This window comes from Haliotis cracherodii, unplaced genomic scaffold, assembly GCF_022045235.1.
Source record: "Haliotis cracherodii isolate W230 unplaced genomic scaffold, xgHalCrac1.p SCAF_10, whole genome shotgun sequence".
In the NCBI taxonomy this organism is placed as follows: domain Eukaryota; kingdom Metazoa; phylum Mollusca; class Gastropoda; order Lepetellida; family Haliotidae; genus Haliotis; species Haliotis cracherodii.
The window spans coordinates 14920636-14946725 of NW_027266265.1; the positions used below are offsets into that span (position 1 = coordinate 14920636).

Here is a 26090-nt window from a genome sequence, read left to right on the forward strand (position 1 = left end):
TTGTAAAGGGAGGATAACTCTTACTATTGCTTTGATTTGTCTTTCAGTCAATTCGTGTCCCACGCCCGCCGATGACACCACCATTATTTGCGTTGACAAAGGGAGGCATATCGAAGTTCTTGTGATTTTTTAACTCTTTGAAATATTGAATGTTTACGACTTTACACATGCATATGCCATGCAAAAGATTCATAATAGCGGATAAAAATGAAACCTTGACTTTTGAACTTCAATCTGTTGTTGATTTGTTTCGAACAGTCACTGTTAACATGTTGTGCTGTCACAACACCGAACCATTCAAAGACATTACTGTAAGATTGATACTTGTGTGAGATTGAAATGTCGGCACGTTTTTTCTCGTTACGATTATATTTGAATATGACCAGAAACCTTCTCAATGAAATGAATACTGGCTGTCTTTCATCGTGGTATTGCGTAATACATACTGATCATGAAGTGACGCGTTGACTCTCTATACACAGTAGTGGTATTGGTAGATGTTGCAGTAGTAGTCGTGGTTCTAGACATTAACTAGTCGCTATTGTTAAGTTGTAGATGTAGTGGTAGGTGTTGTGGTTGTCATGGTTGTTGATTATTGGATTGTTGTGTAGCAGATGGCGTCGGATACAGCGATGTCAGCCTGGAGAAAAAGTGAAACCGACTGGACAGACGCTTTGTGCCCCTGGCATTTTGAGGCATGTGTTTTTGAGAGAGATTCAGACAATCTAAAACAGCTAGGTTACGAAAAAAATGTTTGCATTCATCGTTTAAAATAATCAATGACTAACTGCCATCGTGCAAACATTTCAAAGGACAATGCAAATGGATAAGATTACATGCTAAGGCAATATTCTTGGCACCGTTTTTGCGTAGACTCATTCTCATATTCAGACCATGGTCTTGCATACTTGAAACCCTCGTTCAGGGAAGGATTCTCTTAATTTATTCACAGACCATGCAGGATGAACTTCACTACATTTCAGTGAGTGAGTGAGTTTGGTTTTACGCTGCTTTTAGCAATATTCCAGCAATATCGCGGCGGGGGACACCAGAAATGGGCTTCACACATTGTACCCATGTCGGGAATCGAACCCGGGTCTTCGGCGTGACGAGCGAACGCTTTAACCACTGGGCTACCCGACCGCTTCACTACATTTCAGGACGTCTATGGTTGAGAATCTTCTGCCTGTATCAGTAAGCCCTGAAATTGAAGTTCTCATTTACAAAATTATATAAAACAGGTTAATCCTCAACCCCATGTACATAATATACATCTTTTCAAATAAAGAACAGGATTACTGATATAAATAAAGACGTGTTAGCCATTGATTTTAAATTTGTTAATGTATTTGCCTTTGGAATGAGTGTCCGATAAATGTCAATGTAAAAAAAGTGTTTGTGTGTCGGTTTGATTGGATATTTGTTTATTATCGATCATTAATGATCTGAGGCGGATCCAGGTTTTTAAAACGAACTGTTATTTTTTAGGTATTTTTAGTGTAATATTGTCAGTTTTATTTCATTTATTTGTTGTTAAATTTGTCTATGTTTATTTCATTCTAGGTTTGCGCAAGAATAACTGTCTCACGACTTTGTTTTATAAGATAAACATCAGGTTAACGTTTAATACAAGATATTGTACCCTCGTCTTTACGTGTTGACATCTCATAGATCTACCTCGCTTTCTTCGCTGTTGTCAATACTATTTTGACTAACCACTGGCTCATATTGATATGGAAGAATATGTGTAAGGTCAATGAGCGGAAATTCAACGTTTTCATCAGTGTCAGGTGAAGCGATGGCGAACGCTAGTAATCTACCACACACAAGACAGAAACAATGATCGTCTGCAAGTCAACGCTCCATTATGACGTCAGGTCACGTGATGTCTTCGCAGTTTCCGGAATACGAGTAGGTTTTTAAAAAGTTTGCTACTTTGATATTGACCTCCACTTCAAGATACTTGTTTTAATACTCTTTATAAAAATGATTTAATTCCATATTTTTATTTTTAGTAGTTTACACCTCATGTAGTGTTAACGATGACAGAGCATGAGATAACAAGTTCATTTGTCTATTAGTAATGTTTTTTTTCTAAATACACGTTATTTGTCTCATGCTTGTAATGTTGTAGCCTTTCTAAAAAATGCAATCATTTTAAATTTTATTATGTAGATGTCATGTTTACACGAGGACACTTTGCTGGAAAAATAGTTATGAAAGCTTCAACATGTGTGTCAATAAGTTACCAGGAATGGCTCTATGAGTTCTTTTCATGCTGACCAGAAAGGATATTTTGCAATACCGAGTATTACATATGGTTGTTTTTCCTTTAAAACGTAAAAAAAGAATAGGGTGGTGGGTGAATCAAAGGAACGTAAAAGAAATAGTTTTCACGATTTTCTACTCTATCATATCTACATGTTATTATCACACTTATATCCCCATCCAGGAGTGGCATACCATCTTTAGAATAAATAGAATATAGAGAATAATTTTATTTCCATTTGGCTTTTGATATTTTTAAGACAAAGGTAGCTATTAAAGAGAAGATTTATTGTATTATTAAACATGTCATCACCTCACGAGCTAGATAGTCATATTTAAGGCTATGATATTATAGACAATCAAATAATACATTTGGGAGTGATATCATGGTTAGAAATTATACATGGCAATGGGTATTAATTACAGATAATAAGCAATACAACTATTTGTAAACGAATTTGCACTTATTCATTAGCGATCTGAATGAAAAGAAGAAATTGTATTCCGTTTTAGTTTCGCCTTACCGCTTTTTATACGCTGCTATATTTAACGACAAACAAACAAACAAATTGATCGAATTGACCCATGCGACTATTTTGGACTTACTCCACGTTTGGTCAACAGGAATCGATACTTGTCCAAGGGACCAATAGAAAACTGAACGTAAGTCAATTTCTTTTTTTTAAAGTTTGGTTTGTTGTTTTACGCCACACTCAACAATATTCCAGCTATATGACGGCGGTCTGTAAATAATCGAGTCTGGACCAGACAATCCAGTGATTGACATCATTAGCATCGATCCACGCAATTGGGACCGATGACATGCATCAACCAAGTCAGCGAGCCTGACCACCCGATCCCGTTAGTCGCCTTTTACGACAAGCATAGTCGCCTTTTACAGCAAGCATGGGTTGCTGAAGACCTATTCTACGCCGGTTCTTCACGGGTCAAAAGACATATCCACTGCTATGTGTAACTGGACCTTACTCTGACCTGTCACTGGATTCCAACTGTTGCTGATCAATGCTAGCGCTAGACGTTTAGCCACTAAAATATACATAAGTTTGACAGAAACAAGCAGCTCCATTTAAGTTGAAAAGCCCCAGTGAGATGGGAGATTCAGAACCTGTGGAAAACCTAGACTTGCTTCAATTAGTAAAGGCTGGGACGGAGGGTTGGTTGGTTGGTTGGTTTGTTGTTTAACGCCGCACTCAGCAATATTCCAGCTATAATACGGCGGTCTGAAAACATTCGAGTCTGGACCAGACAATCCAGTGATTGACATCATGAGCATCGATCCACGCAATTCGGATACGATGACATGCATCAACCAAGTCAGCTGGGCGGGAGGGAATAGCATGACATTTTATTGCTCCAGGGACTGTGAGACAGACTGGCGTGAGTGCTTACAGTTTTTCGTTTTCTGTTTACCGTATTGTCTGCAAAATGAGATCATCAGTGTATGTTTACCCTGTGATAAAATAATCCACGTATTTTCAATCCCATCTGCCTCTATGCCGATCACCTCGCATCATATTACGTTATTGTCCTCAAGTACCTACTAACGAAGTACATTTACGTGTGTTGCCTTGATCCTCCTATTAATAAGTAAACCGCGCATGATCCAACTGATCATTCATAATTTATGTGAATCACATCCGGTTCCAGATAATGCCTTGAAAATTGTGTTAACAGAAAAGAAACTATAACAATAAAATGCCTCTTATCGCACATTTTTGAAAGATCTAATCTATTAAATCTAATACTTTATTTATTAGGTCTCTGTGGACACACTAGCCTTGTTTTATGGGACAGCTTAGCACGCACCTGACTGTAGGCGAATTTATTTGACAAGTTGGAGTACAGCGAAGCCACATTTCACGTTAGACAAGTTGAGACGACAAGCTAGACAAGTGTAAAGATCGCATACGACTTAAAGAATCACCGCGAGTCTAGGCTAAATGTTTAACAATACTTATATAACTATTATGAGTAAAAAAGGTTGTATATTCAGTACTCGACGTCGATCTATTTTGTTCAACATTATCATATTTCTAAACTAAATACATATGCAAGAAGCATATAGTGTCGTGTATGTATTAAATGAGTTTTTTTTTAAATAATTCTGTGGTTAATTCATTTATCAATAATTGTATAGTAACTCTCTTTTTCCTTTTGGTAAATTACCTGCATACAGTTTTCATTTCTCTTTAGATATTTGAATTATATGAAACAATACTTTTCCCCAACATGTCCTTGTAGTGTATTTATTCCTCATCTATCGGCTATGCATCTGTTAGCTGCTTAACTTGGTGTCGATATTCGTCAGTCAACGCCCACAAGGAAAATTGTGGAACATAAATTGTTGACGCAACAGTAAAATCGCTGTACAGAACTGATATTTCTTGACTTAAATATTCCCCAACCATTATACAACAAACCAACCAACCATATGCCCCCAACAAGGGAATAATACCTCATTATACAGCGCACCGCCTTTAATTGCCAGCTGACAAAGCGAGGTAGGTAGGCCTGTCAGAGTATTTGCATTTCCGACTGTAATTAGCACCTGCCTAACGCGATCATGAGAAATAATCCCTTCTGAATGTCAGTCAATACCGTCGCTAGGCAACGGAGGCCATTTCTAAACATTGCCTACTGGGTAGATAGTTATCGACCGCGACCAGAAGACAATTGCACTGACAATACGGATTACCCATACATACTGACCTCGTGATGCGGTCGAGGTGTACCATGCATGTTTAAACACAAAGAAAACGAAAATGGCGTAAGGTGTGATTCGGGGGAAAGTTGAGGAGGAAAATGACACTGGAAGGTTCGAGTCGCGGGATGCTGACTTTGTGTGGAGTACTTGTGTTAGCGGCCGGGATAGCGACGTCTGTATCAGTTGGTAATGTCAGAAACGCCATTATTTGTTCACCAGTGTTGCTTGTGTCTCGCCCTGTGATGTGACCTGTCTGTGACATATGCTCGCCCCTCACTCCCAAGACATAGAAACTGCTAGCGTGTATCCTGTAGAAAATCAATAGCTGTTGAGACGATGCCCACTGGATGACATTTATTGTAGAAGCCCTTCCCCATGTTATAAGCTGGAGGTTTCACTGTTTACAGTGCTTGTGAAGACGCAGTGCTGTATAGTGTTGATTCAGGACACGTCCCTTGCATGTTTACTCCTGTTTAATGCTCTGTTCTCATTGCACTTAGCAATGGGGCCGCTCTAACATTGGCACACAGCCAATACACAGGGGACTCTCGGCCCTGACTTCCCATTGACGTTTCAACCATGTGTTTAGGCATGGGAGATTCTCTCGACATTTCACGTCGATGTTAATATCATATTGTTTAAGCAGGATGGACACTGTCGGCTCTGGGTTCACAATGACGTTTACGCCATGTTGTTTACGAGGTAGTGGTGGGGGGTGGGTGGGTTGCTATCGGACCTTACTTCACGCTGGCGTTGATATCATGTTGTGTACGAGGTAGTGGTGGGGGTTGGGGAGGGGGGGGGGGGGGGGGTGCTTTAGGACCCTACTTCATATTTTCACACTGGCGTTTCCATCATGTTGTTTAAGCAGGGGTGTACCTCTCGACTGTGTTCGCACTTACGTTACACGTATTACCAAGTATAGCATTATGTGCCAGTTCTTGTGATCAATATATTACCGTACAATATCATGTGTCAGTTCGTAGGACAAATACATGTTAGTTCTTGTGGTACATGTATTACCAGATCCACAGTGCGGTAGATATCCCAATGTGGTAGATACCCACCTATTTTGAGTCGCTACAATGGGTTAAGGAGGTGAACATCACACGTGGTATACAGCGCCCAGTCCCTATAGCCCCTAGCCAACACGACCCGTGAAGATCCGGGGTAGAATAGGTCTTCAGCAACCCATACTTGCCGTAAACTGCGAGCATGCTTGTCGCAAAAGGACGGGATCGGGTGGCCAAGCTCGCTGACTTGGTTGATGCATGTCATCGATCCCAATCATGGGTTATATTTCGTGTTGAATTATGCCACCCCCGTTATCAGATTTAACGATTGACGAGTAAAGGAAAGTAATGACACTGTATTGGCATTTTGAAACTGTGTGTTTACATTACGGGGCAGTATGCCATTAAGCTGTGTACGACTAAAAAATCAGGGGACATCTTTCTGGGTAAACCCACCCGGCTATCCTATTATATGCAGTTGAATGTAGATTTAGCTTATGTGCCTCTCCCGGTGGTATAAGTAAGGGACAATTCCTGGCTCGCCTTCTGGTCCACATGTCGTCAATTTGCACTCTACTGAATACATGATGTTCGATCGCCGTCAAATAACTCGTCCTTTACACAGTCCATTGTTCATTGCCCTATACACAGAATCTGCTGTTCACTCGCCCTATACACGGAATCTGTTGTTCACTCGCCCTATACACAGAATCTGTTGTTCACTCGACCTCTACAAAGAATCTGTTGTTCACTCGCCCTGTACACGGAATCTGTTGTTCACTCGACCTGTACACGGAATCTGTTGTTCACTCGACCTCTGCAAAGAATCTGTAGTTCACTCGCCCTTACACAGAATCTGCTGTTCACTCGCCCTATACACGGAATCTGTTGTTCACTCGACCTCTACGAAGAATCTGTTGTTCACTCGACCTCTACGAACAATCTGTTGTTCACTCGCCCTTACACAGAATCTGCTGCTCACTCGCCCTATACACAGAATCTGTTGTTCACTCGCCCTGTACACAGAATATGTTGTTCACTCGCCCTATACACGGAATCTGTTTTTCATTCGCCCTTACACAGAATCTGTTCACTCCCTCTCTACACGGAATCTGTTGTTCACTCGCCCTCAACACAGAATCTGTTGTCCACTCGCCCTCTACTCAGAATCTGTTGTCCACTCGCCCTATACATGGAATCTGTTGTTCACTCGCCCTCAACACAGAATCTGGTGTTCACTCGCCCTCTACAAAGAACCTGTCCACTCGCCCTCTACTCAGAATCTGTTGTCCACTCGCCCTATACATGGAATCTGTTGTTCACTCGCCCTCAACACAGAATCTGTTGTTCACCCTCCCTCCTACAAAGAATCTGTTATCCCTTGCCCTATATACAGAATACATCACACACCCGCTTTATAAAATATTGCATTGTTTTTTTTCAGATTATTTCCCTGCAAAATGCAACAGCAGCGTCATTGTCGACACCAGCAGCCAGCTGGAGAGCAGCGTCGGTCTGCACTACGCCAGCGACGTATCTTGTACATACACCGTCACAGTCGCAGCTAACAAGAGGGTTCTAGCTAAATTTCAAAGATTTGACTTTGAGAAAGAACATAATGGATCATGTGTAGATTATATAAATTTGTTTGACGGAAGTGACGTCCATCAAACTAAACTAAATGCGAAACCTCTTTGTGGCACCATTTTACCCGGCAGCACCATATCCAGCCGCAACACCATCACGGCGTCTTTCGTCACGGACAGTTCCGGGACTGCCCGAGGATTCGCCTTGTTGTTCACGGCAATATATAATGGTAAGTGGGGATTATATCTCGTACTAGAAAATAAAGTCTGTATCAGTAGTAAAGCAATAACAAATAAGAAAGCAAGAAATGAAGTGTTTTAGTTCTAGACGGCGCCATTGGCCATTCACGTGTCTCACGTAGTCGATGTTCTCACACACAGGGACATGTGCATCCGGGGACTTCTCCTGCAACAACTCGCTCTGTATCGCCAATGACCTTCAATGCAATGGCCTCGACCAATGTGGAGATAACTCCGACGAAGCAGCATGTACAGGTAAGTTCGTGTTTCCTTTTCATTGTGCGAAGTGTAGAATAAAATCAAATAAACTTTATTTCACTCCAGATCGTGACATGGCATAATAAGGTAGAATTAATTGAGCTAAATGTTTTTTGATAATCGACGGGGGAGGTTCTGTACATTAACTGTCTTTCTACATCCCAAGAACGAAGTAGATACCTTCCCGTGTGAGCACACTGACAGCCTATTACTCCATGAAGATTCGTGTTAGAATTGGTCAGACGCAACCCCTTCTTCCCGAGGTAAGGGTGGTAACTTACTACAAAAGCCCACTTGCCGAACTTGACTGGAATTCCGCCGGAGTTACGTTTTGGCTGAACTAACGAGTCTATGCATAGTCAAATCAAAATCGCGTAGACATCCGGTTCGTAAACATCATGGATTTCAACGTGCAGATTTCGGTTGAATGAAGGATTTGCAAAGCATGTGTACCGCCAAATGTGGGTAGACAGGTATTTTGCAAATATGTTCATGTTTTTAATCAAGTTGCCCAAGTATATTGATTCACTTCGCGCGGTTAGGCTCGTTTTATTACAATATAGATCTTGATTATCGATCACATCGTCCTGAATGGGTGCCAACGTTTTGTTTGAAGCAATTGCAAGTGATATGAGAGTGGAATCTGATTGGTCAATAGAAGGGACATAACTCCTAATAACCACCGGAGGCGTTCCGATCGAGCCTGGAAATTCCAGCCTAGTTCGACAAGGGTGGAAACTGGATTTTTATAGTCAGTAAACGCCCTTGCCTCGAGAAGATGATGCAACCCAAGTTTATCGTAAGAGGCTACTAACCTGATCTGACCCAGACTCGATTATTTACAGACCGCCGTCATATGGCTGGAATACTGTTGAGTGCGGCGTTAAACAACAAACAAGCAATTACACTTCACCATCACTCTATCTGACCTGACCCAACCTTCCACAACACCTTCCACCAATCTCCCAACCCCAGTCCTCCAATAAACCTCACATGGACAATATCATCTACACGTCACCGACAACCCATAATATCAAATCACCTAACCAGATCTATAATTCATGTTAGCTAGACCTGTTCTTTGTAGTCGACGTGCCGGGGCTAATTGCAAAATCATCGATCTACCTGTGCTGATGTATATCTGTCTGGGTGTACCTTGTAAGGAACAGGGCGGTCGGGTAGCCTAGTGGTTTAAGCGTTAGTTCGTCACGCCGAAGACCCGGGTTCGATTCCCGACATGGGCACAATGTGTGAAGCCCGTTTCTGGTGTACCCCGCCGTGATATTACTGGAATATTGCTAAAAGCGGCGTAAAACCATACTCACTCACTCACTCACTTGTAAGGAACACAGGATATTCTATGAGCAGCATACACACGAATACAAAATTGACACACAGTATAAATACAGGACACACAGTAAACAAATGTAAAAAATGTACGCCCATGTCAAACAAAAACTGCAAGACCAACACATGTATTGAAATAGTATTGGTATAATATTAAGAATAGCAGATGTATTGAACTTGTGTTTCGACTAACTCTGTCAATAGCTGCATCGTCAATAGCCGCTTAGACTAACATGTAGTATCTGAAATGAATATTTAACAGGAAAAACAGTTGCATTGGGATGCATTGGATATATTGGATATATTTGTTTCAGGGTCTGTATGACCGCTTACTCTCCCCGAACAGTCTCAATCTGACGACCGTCTAGTGGTAGAGCGTCCGCCCGGAGAGCGGAAGGTCCGGGGTTCGATCCCCAGCCGCGTCATACAAAAAGACGTTAAAAGATGGTACTTGTTGTTACCCTGTCTGGCGCTCGGCATTAAGGGGCTAAAACAAGGAATGGTCGGCTCGGAGTCAGTATACTGTGTCTGAGTGGGGTATTCATGTTAAACTGCGGCATGGTATCTCAGTTTGCTAGCACTATAAATCGGCATCAGTCCGGACTAGTACAAGCAGCCACACGCACACACACACACACACATACATGTGCATGCACGTCGCTACATAAGTGCAATAATCTTGGACGCGACGTTAAACCCCATTTCACTTCACCTCAATCTGACATTGAATCAATGATGGTTAACGTAACCACAGTGAATTCTTTACATCACATTTATTACCAGACGCTAGGGTGTATTGTCGGGGTTTGTGATTGATTGAGTTTATCCCGCTTTTAGTATTATGCCGACAACATCAAAGCGGGGGACCATTGTTTCCGTTTGCGGAATCGAACCCATGATTTCTAGGCGGGACGAGTGAGTCCGTTACACACTAGGCTATCCCACCGTTGTTTGTTAACGTCTAACTTTGTATGTGCTTCAGCTGAAGACCTGCTCCTGAGGTACGGAAAGGACCACGCCCCGCTGATTGCCGGTGTGGTGCTCGGGGTGCTGGCCGTTACTGTGATTGGCGTCCTGGTGGCCATGTACATCTACAAACGCAACAAATGGAGACGCTTTCTCAGTGACAATGATGCGGAGGATGAAAGCATTTGGGAAATCGAGTCTGCCTACCCCGTCACCCAGAAGTACTTCAAAGGAAACCGAGGACGGCCCAATTATAATACCTTGCAAGAGTACCCAGAAACCGATCACGTCACAGCAGAAACTAATGACATCAGTCCACGAGGCACAAGTGACGTCAGTGATGCTTCAACCTCCAAACTGACATCGACTGCATGATACCTATAGCTGCATCGAATTTTGACTTGGCTTTTTAATAGGTGATGGTTATACATATGTGTAAGTTTTTAAGTTTTACAATGGCATTTACTGAAAACCTCGACATTCCGGACCCTCTACATTCCGGACATCTGCAGATAAAGACACACAGCTGGAGAGCCCGCTAGTTTCATGTAGATCTACTTATCTAGACGAAGGAAACTGACCGCATTACGAGGTTCCCCAATATCGATGTCGTTTTGGTCCTATGAATTAATTCGTCTTCATTAATCCCATGAGCAAATTAGTTCTTTGGTATTGCATACTTAATATGTTCTCAAACGGAACTTTCACAATGAGCAAGAAGCAAGGAACGTATATATGTGGAACCGCCTATATATGAGAAAACCACTTGTCGCTGTCCAATCGAGACTCCCGTTATACCGAAACCCCGCTTTTGGGGCTCGTGCGTTAGGAACGTCTAACTGTTCACATTACCAACCCTCGATTATCCAGTCATTTCTATCTCCACTCTGATATGATAATAGCCAGGAGATATGATAAACTGGCTAATCGAGGATAGACATTGCCATGTAACAAGGATTCGTTCATCCGGATAACTGTTAATCCCTACGATTTCACCTGGGAAGCACATTCCAGATTAACGGGGTTTCGCTGTATATTCAACACATTTTCCGCAAGACCAAGATACATTAATTGGCCAACTACCAATAACCATTACGAAAGCTGCTGCTATCCATAACATCGATTTTGACAAAAACTTGCATTAATCAAAATATTGTTGACGTTTTATTCAATATCAAGTGATGGATGCAATTTGAGTTGTACTTGCATGTTACACGCGTTATATTTAAGGCTTGTCATATTTTGTTTTGTTCTTTCATATGAATCTATCTTTTTATGTGTAATTTGAATGTGTTATCTAATTCCTTTACAATTATACATTTTGTATGTGTAGATATATATCTATTGTTTCGCTGGCGAAACCACACCAATTCGAATTATTTATTTGACCAATTATCTTGATATGTATTTATTCTCTTATAGGAAATGTACAATGCCCATTTTGATTTGCAAAAATAAATGACTTGTATAAAAACTGCCGATTTGTTACACGATAAAGATGTAAAACAGTATGGCATTCTGTTATGCGTTCTTCCCCGACCTGGTCCAGCCAGGCCCGGAGACTAACACGAGGACAATTGGAGGCCTGGGATTTATTTTACAGCTACAAAGCAACATATTGTTTAACTAAAATGATTAGCCTATATACTTTCTCATAAAGACCTTAACAATGTAATTATTGTGGCATTTTGTTTCTGGGCATTTTATATGGTTGGGTTTTTTTCGACAAAATCCCTTTTTCCCCCAATAATGTTTCATATCTGGGTGAGTAATTATGGTTTTACGCCGATTTTAGCAATATTCCAACAATATCACGGCGGGGGACACCAGAAATGGGCTTCACACATTGTACCCATGTCTGGAATCGAACCCGGGTCTTCGACGTGACGTGCAAACGCTTTAACCACTAGGCTACCCGACCGCCCCGTTTCATATCTAACTTGGGCCAAGTTAAGCTGGGATGTTGTATTGAGACTAGATATAATTTCAGTTACATCTGCCAAACCAGATATTATTTTACTTAAAATTAATTTTATTCGATAGAATACTAATAAACATTTAGGAAGCTTTCCTTGAGCAAAGTATTTATTATCTTACGCGCATTCGGATTGGCTTGTGTTTAACAGTGATGATCCGGGAACCAGTCTTCCTGTATGTTACGGAATGGACGATTGAAGACGGATGAGATTTAGCATGGAAAAGCTACTTTCGAAAAAGAAAGAGAAACGTATTGTTTATTAGTTGACATTGGAACATTGACAAACATTGGCGGGGTTTGTGTCTGGTTTGTTTGTTTGTTTGTTTGTTTGTGTGTTGTTTAACGCCGCACTCAGCAATTTTCCAGCTATATGACGGCGGTCTGTAAAATAATCGAGTCTGGACCAGAGAAACCAGTGATTGACATCATGAGCATCGATCCAGGCAGTTTGGATCGATGACATGTATCAACCAAGTCAGCGAGCCTGACCACCCGATCCCGTTAGTCGCCATTTACGACAAGCATAGTCGCCTTTTATGGCAACTATGGGTTGCTGAAGACCTATTCTACCCCGGAATCTTCACGGGTCGTGTCTGGTTTGGGATAGCGTTACTCCTATATCACGCATTCAGTGACATGTTTGTCGACACAGTTGTTAATCTACTAAGCCATGAGGAACGTTCCGTTTTTAGGAAATACTTTGTGTTATCAATCAGAAACGAAGAGGTGAGGTGGAATGAGGTTCAACGTCGCGTCCAAGACTATTGATTGCACTTATATAGCGGCGTGTGCGCCGTGCGTGCGTGCGTGCGTGTGGCTGCTTGTGCTAGTCCGGACAAATGCCGATTTTAACTTTAACATGAAAACCCAATTCACACACATCATACTGACACCGAGCCGACCAGTCCTTGTTTCAGCCCCTTAATGCCGAGTGACACGCAACAAGTTACTGTCTGTATCATGTAAGAAGGTGTTTAGGGTATTCTAGATCTGACATTCTTTACGAGTACTTTCCTCTGACCCAATATTTTAAGTGGCATGTACACGCCCCAGGTCTCACTGAACACAAAGCCAGGGTTACAACAGGATGTGTATTCTGCCTTAATATTTGCTATCAGCCTCGGGTAATTTTCCCAAGGAAGCAGCCAGTGCAAGAGAGTGTTGAATGAATGGAGCAGACCACGTAGCCCAATGAGCCTTTTATGAAAAAACCCAGCACGTCTTTTCAAATTGCCTGAATTTCAAGTCGGCATGAAATCTCTCCGTATGTGAGGTGAAGTGAAATTTAACGTCGCGTCCAAGATTATTGCACTTATACAGCGACGTGCATGCACGTGTGTGTGGCTGCTTGTGCTAGTCCGGACTGATGCCGATTTATAATGCTAGCCCACTGAGAAACCATGCCGCAGTTTAACATGAATACCCAACTCAAACACAGTATAGTGACGAGCCGATCAGTCCTTGTTTTAGCGCCTTAATGCCGAGCGCCAGACAGGGTAACAACAAGTACCAACTGTTAACGTCTTTTGGTATGACGCGGCCGGGAATCGAACCCCGCACCTTTGCTCTCCGGGCGGACGCTCTACCACTAGACCACGGAGGTTGTCTGCTAACTTCAAGGTCTGGAACAATTAACGAATGGCCCATGTGACGTGGAGAGTGGTCGTGGGGCTAAAGAGATGAGCTGGGATATTGGATCATGAATACAGATAATAACAATTAAAAGCAATCATGACAAAGACAATATTGACTTTAAGTGGCTAAAAGAAATAGTCCATTCTTGCCGTATAAGGCGACTATGCTTGTCGTAAGAGGCGACTGATGGGAACGGGAGGCCAGGCTCGCTGACTTGGTTGATGCATGTCATCGTGTCCCCATTGCGTAGATTGATGCTCATGATGTCAATTACTGGATTGTCTGGTCCAGACTCGATTATTTACAGACCGCCGTCCTACAGCTTGAATATTGCTGAGTGCGGCGTTAAACAACAAACAAACAAAGCATGAAAGGCATCCCCATGGTGACCCATGCTAGAAAAAAGGTCCGCATGTCGCTGTGTATTTCTCGTATTAAGTCATTGTTAAATAACTAAGAGCTCATAGTATAGAAAAGACACACAATGAAATTGTTTATTCTCTGTTCTTCTAAATCTTTAGTTGGCTCCGGCGCCGCGATTCGCTGTGCAGAGTTGCGTTCCTTGGGCACGCCAGAAACCTATGATTGTGAGTTCGAATCCCGGTTGGCCCCGATTATGTTTACAGGTTTGCCAGCACCATACCCGTGCTAGTGGGTTTCACCGATGCGGTAAACGTCTGAGACCTGCATCACTTCGGGCTTTCCTCCCACATTAAGCTGACATGCCGCGATATAACTTGAATACTGTTAAAACCCAACCCATTCACTCCCTCTAAATCTTGAAATACGGGCTGGTGGCAATTTCTTGTCAGTGTGAATATGTGATAACGTCAGTGAGACGCACCCCGTTGTTACTGGATTGAAATCAGCAATAATTTAGGAGTTCGCATATACGTAACTGGCTCGGGATTGCTTGAATAAGTAATATGAGTAATGTTTTCCTTGACGGATCTAAACCGCCCTTCGAAGGGTTTATTATAAATTGAAACACAAAAAACACTGACACGTGAGTATGTCTTTCCGTCGCTTTTTGTACTAGCACAGTAGAATGAAGAATGGTTTTACATACGTTGGGATTCGAACCACAAACCTTACCCACTGCATTTAAAGAATTCTCTCTCGCTCGAGAAAAAACGGAATTTAGACACTTGTGTCGTAAACAGTATGACATAAACAGGAATATAATATCCTCTATATGGTCCATACCCCATCATTTGGCATCCCGCTGTTCACAATGTTTTGCCATTAAACACAAATGTGTGGTGCATACCATGCTCGCTGTGTGAATCAACGTAGGGCGTTTCTGTTTTTGTTTCACGTTTAGCACCTTACGAATGATGTACCTTTCACAACACATCTCCACGTCACACAGGATATCTCGCCTATACCGCTAGAGTTGGTACAACCGAAGGCGTAGGGTGACCTGGGGACATGCATGCAGCACGCACACATTATGTCATTGTTGTGAGGTGGGTTTAACGTCGCGTCCAAGATTATTGCACTCATATAGCGAATGGCATGAACGTGTGTGTGCGTGTGTGTGTGTGTGTCTGCTTGTACTAGTCCGGACTGATGCAGATAAATAGTGCTAGCTCAGTGAGATACCATGCCGCAGTTTAACATGAATACCCCACTCAGACACGGTATACTGAGTCCGAGCCGACCATTCCTTGTTTTAGCCCTTTAATGCCGAGCGCCAGACAGGGTAACAACAAGTACCATCTTTTAACTTTTGAGATGTTATGAATCGTGAATGAATGATAGTTATTTTTATGAAATTACGCATATGTCAAGGTTTTGGTGTTGATTGTATGTTTGATGATGCCCCCGATAAATAGTTTATTAAATACTGCTGGGAAAATATAGATTGTTCTCACCAGTAATTCCAGTCTTTGTTTTCCCGAATGCCGAGAAGCCAGGAAGGGCAACAACAAGAACCATCATTTAACTGATGTTGGTACGACGCGGCCAAGGGAACGAACAACCGACCTTCTCTTCTCCAGGCAGACGCTCTATCCACTAGGCCATGGAGTTATTTCACAAGTGATATGTGTGACGACATTCATCATCTGCACATGACTGATGAAATACGCTGCCGCGATTCGCTGAGCAGAGTTGCGTCCCTTGGGTACATCAGACACCTATGATTGTGGGTTCGACGGTTCGCCCCGATTATGTTTCTAGGTTTTTCGGCACCTAACCCGTGCTCGTGGGTTTCACCGAAGTGGTAAACGTCTGAGCCATGCATCACTTCGGGCTTTCCTCCCACATTAAACTGACACGCCGTGATATAACTGGAATAGTGTTAAAAGCGGCGTTAAACCAAACTCACTCACTCATATATAACAAAACTGAAGTAAAACATATTACAAAAGAATTAAGGTATTCAAGTGACATAACTTTTATCTTCAAACAATATATGATATGATGCCCTATTTGTATAAAATCTGTTTGGATATTTAAAAAAAAATCAATTTGCACTTACAAATTAAACATTTGGCAATTAACAAAATGAGATTAAATACATGATCAGTCGTGGTATGTTCCCTTACTCCAGATAATACAAGGTGTGCAACTAGATGAATATGAATACATGTGAACTGTTGCACGTTACCCAAGACGGAAAAACTGTCGACATGTCTGAACGACATGACATTCCAAGAAAACCTGTAAAATAGTTTCTTCTCCAGCAAGACATAAAACTGCATTGATCATGATCTGACATTTTCATCAGAAATAAAAACAAATGTATTGGTATTAATCATTGCAGAAGTCTTTCCTGGAACTATCTAAGTCTCAAGTAACTTATGCTTTGACATAATTTGGTCCCAAACAAGATTACTATTACTTGTAAAGATGCAATTTTTCCATCCAAGTTGTGATTCATTCACGCTCTCTCCCATTTAAGCAAAAAATGGGATGCTTCCTCCACGCTTCATGGCAGACAGTCAGTGTGTACCTCAGAGGTTCTGCCATCTTGCCAGGTGAACTTCATACAGCCCCATGTACCCTTGGGGATTGGACAAAAGACAAATCCACCTTCTTTTTCTCTCTTTTTTTAAAGGACTTTTAAGACCTCCTATAGAAAAAAACTTAAGCTACAGAAGGTCTTAAGTCTACAATGATGGGGTGACCCCTTCCAGAAGGCTGTCGTTGGCTGGTACATAGTCCCCTCTGATCCCGTTGACCATGCACAACCCCATCTAGACTGGAAATTTTCATTCACTCTCTCTCCCCTTTCAGCAAATATTGGCGGCTTCCTAGGCGCGTTAAGGCAGACAGTCAGTGTGCACCTCAATGGTTCTGCCATCTTGCCAGGTGATTTTCATACAGCCCCATGCACCCTCCCTAGGGGACTGGTCAAAAATCAAATCCACAAGGGCTGGTGTAGACTTAAGACCTTTTGTATGTTGTAGCAGGTGCATTGTGAAAGCTGAATCAGCCCTTGCTTAGGCTATCGAGACAAGAGTAACTGTCCTGTCGCAATTCAAAGTTGTTGTTGTTTTTTGTTTTGTTGTTTAACGCCGCACTCAGCAATATTCCAGCTATATGACGGCTGTCCGTCAATAATCGAGTCTTGACCAGACAATTCAGTGATTGACAGCCTGAGCATCGATCCACACAACTGGGAGACGATGACATGCATCAACCAAGTCAGCGAGCCTGACCACCCGATCCCGTTAGTCGCCTCTTACGACAGGCATAGTTGCCTTTTACGGCAAGCATGGGTTGCTGAAGAGATATTCTACTCCGGATCTTTAACATACAGCACCTCAACAACAGTATTGTTATGACGTACTGGTGTGAAAAGAATTAAACAAAAGAATTACTTTGATATACACTTTCTAACTGAATTTATTTTTAATATATTCAGCACATGTTTCCAGTATATTGCAGAACCAAATGACAAAAAGAAAGGTGACAATCAAAAAGATTAAATGTCCTACCGTAACATTTTTGCCTAAAAAGAAATGCACTTTGTAATATACAGTTCGCGTTGTTCGTTTCACATGGAGTCACTGATAACATCGTTTGCTTCTTTAACAAAAAAGTTACAGATTTTTAAGGCTTCTTGATTGTACCGCAAACAATGGAGTGTCGACATACGCTGTATGCTGTCCCAACTCGGCAACATTCCGATACACGGCCGTGATCAGGTGACATGCAGTGGTACGAAACAAGTGTCCCGCGCCGTTGTCACACAAGCTCCGCCCTCTCATGAATATTGTAGACTTGAGATCATTGATGGTTTAAGGGCAATTTCAGCCAATATTACCATCATATTTTTTTTAAAGTTAACAAACACTTTTGAAAGTCTGACCGCTCTCTGTTTTATGCTCCCATATATCAACCAGATACAGGTGTAAAACGTAAATGCAAACTTGAAGCATCCGAACATGCCACCCAGTCGGAGATTGTCGTGACTCTCCGTGTCATTCCGCCAAATGCACAAGAAAGCAGGTTGCCTCAGGCAGAACTAACGCTCCGAAGAGCGGGATTGAACAAAACAACAGGTTATCACTATCACTCCAAGCCCAGACAACGGCAAGTATTAATATAACATTATTGTATTCATAATACATGTATATATTTAATTACATAACATTCATCTCTGCAAACTAATGGACTATTTCGGGCATGTGAGCCCTTAAGAATTGGGATTGTACAGTGGGATCGTATAGTGGTATTGCGCAATATACAATTCAGATCAACGCTTTCTTTGTGAACAGAAAAAAAAAGTTGTTTATCGTTTGTTGATATTTTGTTCCAACGTTAGGTATATTTGGGACGTGTAGCGGTTCAGATGAAGATGGGATGTTTTTAGATGTTGGTGAGCTTTGTTAGTCACAGCGTCTCATACCGAGAGCAGAGACCATATTTTACATCCGGTTGAGTAAATTATACAACTCATCTTTCGACTTTTGTATTTGTATACATTCTGCATTGTACACACACACACACACACACACACACACACACACACACACACACACACACACACACACACACACACACACACACACACACACATACATACATACATACATACATACATACATACATACATACATGCATACATACATACATACATACATTCGTACATACATACATACATACATACATACATACATACATACATACATACATACATACATACATCATGCATGCATCGTACTACCTATAGAATAATGGACTACTCCAGTTTTCATCTCTACCCTGCCCATATAAACATAAATAATGTATTATGAAAGATGTTGTTATTTTCGATGTGTCAAAGGGCCCAAGTCGAAATGGTACATGTTGATAAGAACGTGACAGAACGCACGCCGGGACCCAGTAGGGAGACCCGCTCTGTCACTTTTGTAGAGCGAGGTATTACGTAACGTGTGGCAAGGTCATTGTGCCACGTGTATGTATATACGTAAGCTCCGGCGACGTGTTAATTGAGGTGGTGTTAATTGAAATTTATAGATAGCGCTGGAGATTAAGAGGGATACGCCGAATGTTTGCTGAATATATTAAACAGACAAAGCGCATGGAATTTCGGTGCACTTGGAAACATATTGAACCAGTCAGGTATTTAGATAAATGAAATGTTAAATATAAGTATTGAAATGGTTTGCACTATTTTGAACTATAACAGATTTATAATTTTTTTATTTTTTTTATTTTCACAACCACAGTGAATACCTGAACGGGAAAGCTATTCGGGGATTCACAATAGCAATAAAAACGACATACTTTCCTCTTGATTGTGTATTAGTTGCATTTGACACAACGATTGCCCCGATTATAATGGATGGTTCGGACATTTGGGGATATGTTTTCAACAAGGTTTGTATTTTCATATCCCCAAATGTCCGATCCATACATTATAATCGGGGCAATCGTTGTGTCAAATGCAACTAATACACAATCAAGAGGCAAGAATGTCGAGTACATTTATAATTTCTAACAATTGCAGATGATCAACGTTACTTAACAACAAATTTCATGGTCTATGTTGAATTTGGAAAAGAACCACTGTACATTAAAATGTATAAACGCCTAATTATTTGGCGTAAAATTGCATCAAATTAGAAACTTCCCAAATTAACTAACATTTTCTATCAGTTTATCACTCTTAATGGACCAATATTGCTGATAAAATCCATGGATTTGTTTTGTGAAAAAAATTACTGATTGGTCCCGTGAAGATCCGGGGTAGAATAGGTCTTCAGGAACTCATGCTTGCCATAAGAGGCGACTAATGGGATCGGGTGGTCAGGCTGCGTGGATCGATGCTCATGATATCAATCACTGGATTGTCTGGTCCAGACTCGATTATTTACAGACCGCCGTCATATAGCTAAAATATTGCCGAGTGCGGCGTAAAACAACAAACCAACCAACTACTGATTGTTCTGATCATCCGATTATATGTTTCACACAATAGCCGGCTTCAAAAGTAGATGAAACATTTAAAGGTCAATATCTGCAAACCTAGCGCTGCTCTGTTGTGGAAAGTTCAAAGGGTTTGTACTTCCCAAAACTTAAAGAAACATTATATTTTGTATCTCTTGTCACCCGAAATGTATATCTCCCTATTCTCAAATTTAGAACCAGTAACCATAACTATGTTCTTGTCACCCGCAATGTATATCACCCTATTCTCAAATTTCGAACTAGTAACCATAACTATGAAGAGCCGTTAAGATCCGGGGTAGAATAGGTCTTCAGCAAGCCATACTTGCCGCAAAAGGCGACTATGCTTGTCGTAAGAGGCAACTAACGGGATCGGGTGGTCAGGCTCGCTGACTTGGTTGATGCACGTCATCGATCCCAATTGCGTGGCTCGATGCTCATGCTATTAATCACTGGATTGTCTTGTCCAAACTCGATTATTCACAGACCGCCGTCATATAGCTGGAATATTCTGAGTGCGGCGTTAAAGAACAAACCAAACCAACCAACCAACCAACGATGCAGAGTGTGACGTTTTAGCATGGAGAGTGAGTTACTCCCAATATTCCTCAAGAGATGCGGGCAGTAATAACCCTCATATATGACAAAATCTCGCTCTCCTTCTGATTGGGGGGGGGGGGGGGGGGGGGGGGGGGGAGAGGGAAAGGGGGGGGGGGGTAGTCTGAAGCATACGTTTTTTCTTGAATTTTCTAGGGCAATATATTAGTTTCGTTAAAATAATAACGGTTGTTGTGTTTATTTGTTTACAAATATGAACCTAAATTATTTATATCAACTTTTACTTAAGCATTTATCAAAACGAATCCATCGACATATGCTGCATGATAAACAAAGTGTTTACAGGAAAGAATTCTGTCCTTGATATTTCTGATTTTTCTTTATCATTTCAGTAATCTCCCTGTTACTAGAAACGATGTCGAATTATTACTTGTAAGTATTGCATACATATGAACGCTGTGGGAAACGTTACTGTTATTGTTGGATTATCTTCACGTTATTCATCACAACTGATGTTGAAAGTGAAGGAAACAGTCATACGAATTTAAAATTTCACTTTAAGATTCGTGAAATTTTAAATTTCACTTTAAGATTCTGCCCGTAAAGATTCCGGGCTAGAATAGGTCTTCATCAACCCATGTTTGCCGTAAAAGGCGTCTATGCTTGTCGTAAAAGGCGACTAACGGGATCGGGTGGTCAGGCCCGCTGACTTGGTTGATGCATGTCATCGATCCAAATTGCGTGGCTCGATGCTCATGATATTAATCACTGGATTGTCTGGTCCAGACTCGATTATTGACAGACCACCGTCATATAGCTGGAATATTCTGAGTGCGGCGTTAAACAACAAACCAACCAAACCAACCAACTTTATGATTCTCCTGGACTGGAGGGAACGGTTACGTACCTGCTCTGTCATGGCGGTACCGCTGTAGCGGCTGTAAGGGAGCAGAGAGCGAGGACACCGGGGGTTCGCAAAATGTTCTTTCTCGTCGTCGATTATCAAGAGTGTCCCCATTCTATAATGATACAACTAAATTATCCATTCACTGCCCTGACTGACTTTGTTTTAAGTCCGAATCGAATTATATTTGTTTGTTTGTTTAACGCCGCACTCTGCAATATAACAACTATATGACGGGAGTCTGTTAATAATCGAGTCTGAACCAGACAGTCCAGTGATTGACATCATGAGCTTCGGTTTGCGTAATTGGGATACGATGACATGCATCAACCAAGTCAGAGAGCCTGACCACCCGATCCCGTTAGTCTCCTCTTACGACAAGCAGTCGCCTTTCACGGCAAGCATGATGAAATCTGGTTCGGCTTTTAGAGATAACATTACATCTTAGACCTGAATGTATCACGAGTTTTCTTCTTTGACGCCTCGCGAAGACTTCAACAGACTTAACAATTTATCGTAATTATTATGTCGAACCGTTTCTTGTTTCAGCATAATTGCGGTGGTCGTAGTGGTCAAAATCATCTTCTGGTCAATCTTCCTGTGGTATCGGGCTTCGAGAAGACAGACGATATCCATCCAGTCATGTACTCCGGATGGACAAGTCGTTCGCAATGTAGGCATTTGCCTAGGCTTGATTAAACCTCGTGACAATATGGCTCACTTTTTCTCACTCACTGGTTAAACTATGGGTCATGTCGTTCTATGTCGCGATATGCAGAGTTGCCTCCCTTAGGGTTCGAATCCCGGTTCACCCTAGTTATAGTTCTAGGTTTGTCAGCACTATACAAAGCGGTTAACGTCGAAGACCTGCATCACTTCGGGTTCATCTCCCACATCAAGCTGACACGCCGTGATATAAGTGAAATGGTGTTCACATAAAAGGGACTAAAAGCAATCTCATAATATGAATACGTCTCTATACAGTGAAGCGGTCGGGTAGCCTAGTGGTTAAAGCGTTGGCTCGTTACGCCGAAGACCCGGGTTCGATTCCCGACATGGGTACATGTCCCCCGCAGTGATATTGCGAGAATATAGCTAAAGGCGGCGAAAAACCATACTCACTCACTCACCCTCTATACAGTCCATAGTACGATTCCGACTCCATCAGGAGTATGGGTTTCTGAATCACTATCAAATAGTGACGATGGTATCCGCGAGTAGGTGATCGCATTCTCCCCACCTGTGGCACCCCTCACAAACACACGCAAACAAAAAACGTTAACGCCAGAAAACAACCAGCCCCGATCGTCAAGTCAAGTTTTCACCTGAAAACACACGTGAACATTTTGTACATGTCAAAATAAGGGAGTGCGTCGTTTTTGTCACTCTTTAATGTGGAAATGTCCATCATATCCAAGACCTTGAATATTGTTACCCTGATCAAACAACTTTGCAGCAACAGTCGTGTGACGCTCTTTGAGATCGTTGTAGTTTTTTGTACCTCAAAAGTTGTGAAATTCAGACTCCAAAGTCATCCCTCTTGTTATACTGTCTTGTTGATATCAGCTGAAGTGAGTGAGTGAGTTGGGTTTAACGCCGCTTTTAACATTATTTCAGTTATATCAAGGCGTGTCAGCTTAATGTGGGAGGAAAGCCTGTAGTGATGCAGGTCTCGGACGTTTACCACTTCGGTGAAACCCACGAGCACGGGTATGGTGCTGACCAACCTAGAAACATAATCGGGGTGAACCGGGATTCGAACCCACATTCATAGGTTTCTAGTGTGACCAAGGGACGCAACTTTGCACAGCGAATCGCGGCGCCTTTTACAACTGGGCCACCCGTAGCCCCGATATCAGCTCGATGCCGATTTATATTTTAAAATATTTTCCTTAGATCTAAAAAGTGAAGGTTGTGCGAGAACTCCGCTCTCGCGGCACTGGACTATGAAATTACGGCTATAAAACTACGCAGAGATGTAGACTATTAAATTTCCTGTCGGATGGTGTAAATTTAACTGCAAATATTAACCCGGTTTGAAAAAAATACACTGCTAAGTGTCGTCAGAGAGATTTATTTGGCGTTGAAAAACAGTAAATTTCCCCGCTTTTTATCGTCTCCCGATAAAATTTACCTTGCTGTATCATTATCGCTCGTGTCCCTCCGCTCCGATGGGTTGAATATTGCTAAAAGCGGCGTAAAACCCAACTCACTATGTAACGTTCACTACATTTCTTTCTTTCGGCGTCTACCATTTCATAAAGGCTTCGCACGGGTCATCCTCTATATCCAAATAAGGCATTAAGGTACAAACTTGTGTGTATACTGGTGTAGCAACGTGTACACACGGCTTTTACCATTTCTATTTTTTCCTCCATAAACGAAAAAACCCCAAACACATTGAAGTTATTTCTTATAAATAAATGCGTGACAATAACTTCACAGACTGCTGATATAATCATTAAACAAAAAAACATGTAGACAACAGTACAAAATCGGTAACATAGTTCAACGCAATAATGCACCACAAGCCCGCCCATTTATTTGTCAGCCAATCAGAAAGCAGTAGCCCGTTATTGGGCGTGGCCTCATTTTTTTCTGCTTAGGGAAACATAAAAGCAAACAACTTTGCTTGGTTAGCCAATTACATGCAACGGAATCTTTGCAATTTATTTATGGAGACATAAACAAATCGTATTGTTCCAAAGTCATCATATTTCTTATCATTATGTGTGTTCAGCGACTTTAGATTGCTTTATGTTGGTAAAGTGGCGCAAAGCACAATCACTCACTCTTACTTTACAGGATCGCTTAGTGATTGTGCAGAACGAGTACCTCCCGGACAGGTCTGGCCCGGGGATGCCTGCTCAGAATGACCGGGGTGCGGGGAACATACCACCCACCTATGAGCAAGCCGTCAAAGGCCCGGCAGTGAGGCCAGCCTCGATGCCGGTGTAGTTCAGCAGGCTATCACGATGCGGAATTCTCAACTGCTCCGAAACCATGACAACATAATAAACATAATATAAATCCTTGCGGCATACATGTAGTTTGGGATTCCAGTATGTTTATTTGAAAGAAAGAAATTGCAGTAAATGCTTCGCAGTAAATATTTTTATACCGTAACTAATACTTAATCAGAGACTTTGATTTTATTTAACATAGTGTAGTCGTTTTTTTGTGTTTTTTTTGTCTTTTGTCTTCTTTTTTTTATGGGGCGGTCGGATAGCCTAGTGGTTTAAGCGTTCGCTCGTCACGCCGAAGACCCGGGTTCGATTCCCGACATGAGTACAATGTGTGAAGCCCATTTCTGGTGCCGTGAGATTGCTAAAAGCGGCGTCTCACTCACTCACTCACTCGATCACTCACTCACTCTTTTTTATTTGGGGTGTGGGTGGGTTAGTTACATTTCGACATCAAGCTCACTATGTAGTATGCATCTCATGTTCAGCATCAAATACAGTACATAAGAAACAAGAAATGGTCAAAACAGTTTTGTTGATTATTATTCATAACAAAACGCTAACCTTTCTGAATTGTGTATACTTCAAATCTGTGTTCATAATATATGCCTTTATGCTGATATTCTTCTCACCAAACCTAACAATAAACATTATGCTTTGTGTAGCACGGGCCATTGGCCTTCCTGTACCGTACACAGTATCACGTCGTAAACAAGCTCAAGCTTAAGAAATAAAGGGACTTAACCCTGTAACAATGCACGTACAGATATGCATTGATTTGAACATAGGGCATTGTCTAATTACGACCGGAAAAAAAGTGGCTCACTTATATGTCTTTCTCCCCAGAAACATTGTTGAATTATAATAGCTAGATAGATAGATCTACATATAGATAGTTATTAACATATTCTAAGATTTTTTTGTTTTGGTTGGTTGTTTAACGCGGCGCTCTTAGCGATATTCCAGCTATATGACGGCGATCTGTAAAAAATCGAGTCTGGACAAGACAACCCAGTGATTAACATCATGAGCATCGATCCACGCAATTGGGATCGTTGACATGCATGAACCAAGTCAGCGAGCCTGGCCACCTGATCCCGTTAGTCGCCTCTTACGACAAGCATAGTCGCAATAAAACTGTCCATCTGTTGTGTACGTCGTCCTGCTCAGATGCATTTATGTGGTTTTTTTTATCTCGCTTATAATACTGTTTTAAATACGCTTATGATACACGTTGATAGCGA

At 41.7% G+C, this 26090-nt stretch overlaps 1 protein-coding gene and 1 long non-coding RNA gene across 2 annotated transcripts; both read left to right on the top strand.

Moving 5' to 3' along the window:
* Positions 1-5004: 5004 nt before the first annotated feature.
* On the top strand, positions 5005-11911 carry LOC139447230 (neuropilin and tolloid-like protein 2). Its single transcript, XM_071228487.1, has 4 exons — positions 5005-5179; positions 7451-7822; positions 7974-8087; positions 10420-11911. Exons 1-4 carry the CDS (start codon positions 5092-5094, stop codon positions 10776-10778), a joined length of 933 nt encoding a protein of 310 aa, XP_071084588.1. The 5' UTR covers positions 5005-5091; the 3' UTR covers positions 10779-11911.
* Positions 11912-18348: 6437 nt separating this feature from the next.
* Positions 18349-25568, top strand: LOC139447237 (uncharacterized). Its single transcript, XR_011652016.1, has 4 exons — positions 18349-18561; positions 21372-21411; positions 22433-22556; positions 24689-25568. It is a non-coding gene; the product is annotated as an uncharacterized lncRNA (long non-coding RNA).
* Positions 25569-26090: the final 522 nt, after the last annotated feature.

What these genes read in the sequence shown, in the direction of transcription:
- LOC139447230 (XM_071228487.1), top strand. Translation starts at nt 5,092, where the DNA reads ATGACACTGGAAGGTTCGAGTCGCGGGATGCTGACTTTGTGTGGAGTA. An exon ending in AGCGACGTCTGTATCAGTTG is followed by an intron (nt 5,180 to 7,450) that starts GTAATGTCAGAA and finishes GTTTTTTTTCAG; the next exon opens with ATTATTTCCCTGCAAAATGC. An exon ending in GTTCACGGCAATATATAATG is followed by an intron (nt 7,823 to 7,973) that starts GTAAGTGGGGAT and finishes TCTCACACACAG; the next exon opens with GGACATGTGCATCCGGGGAC.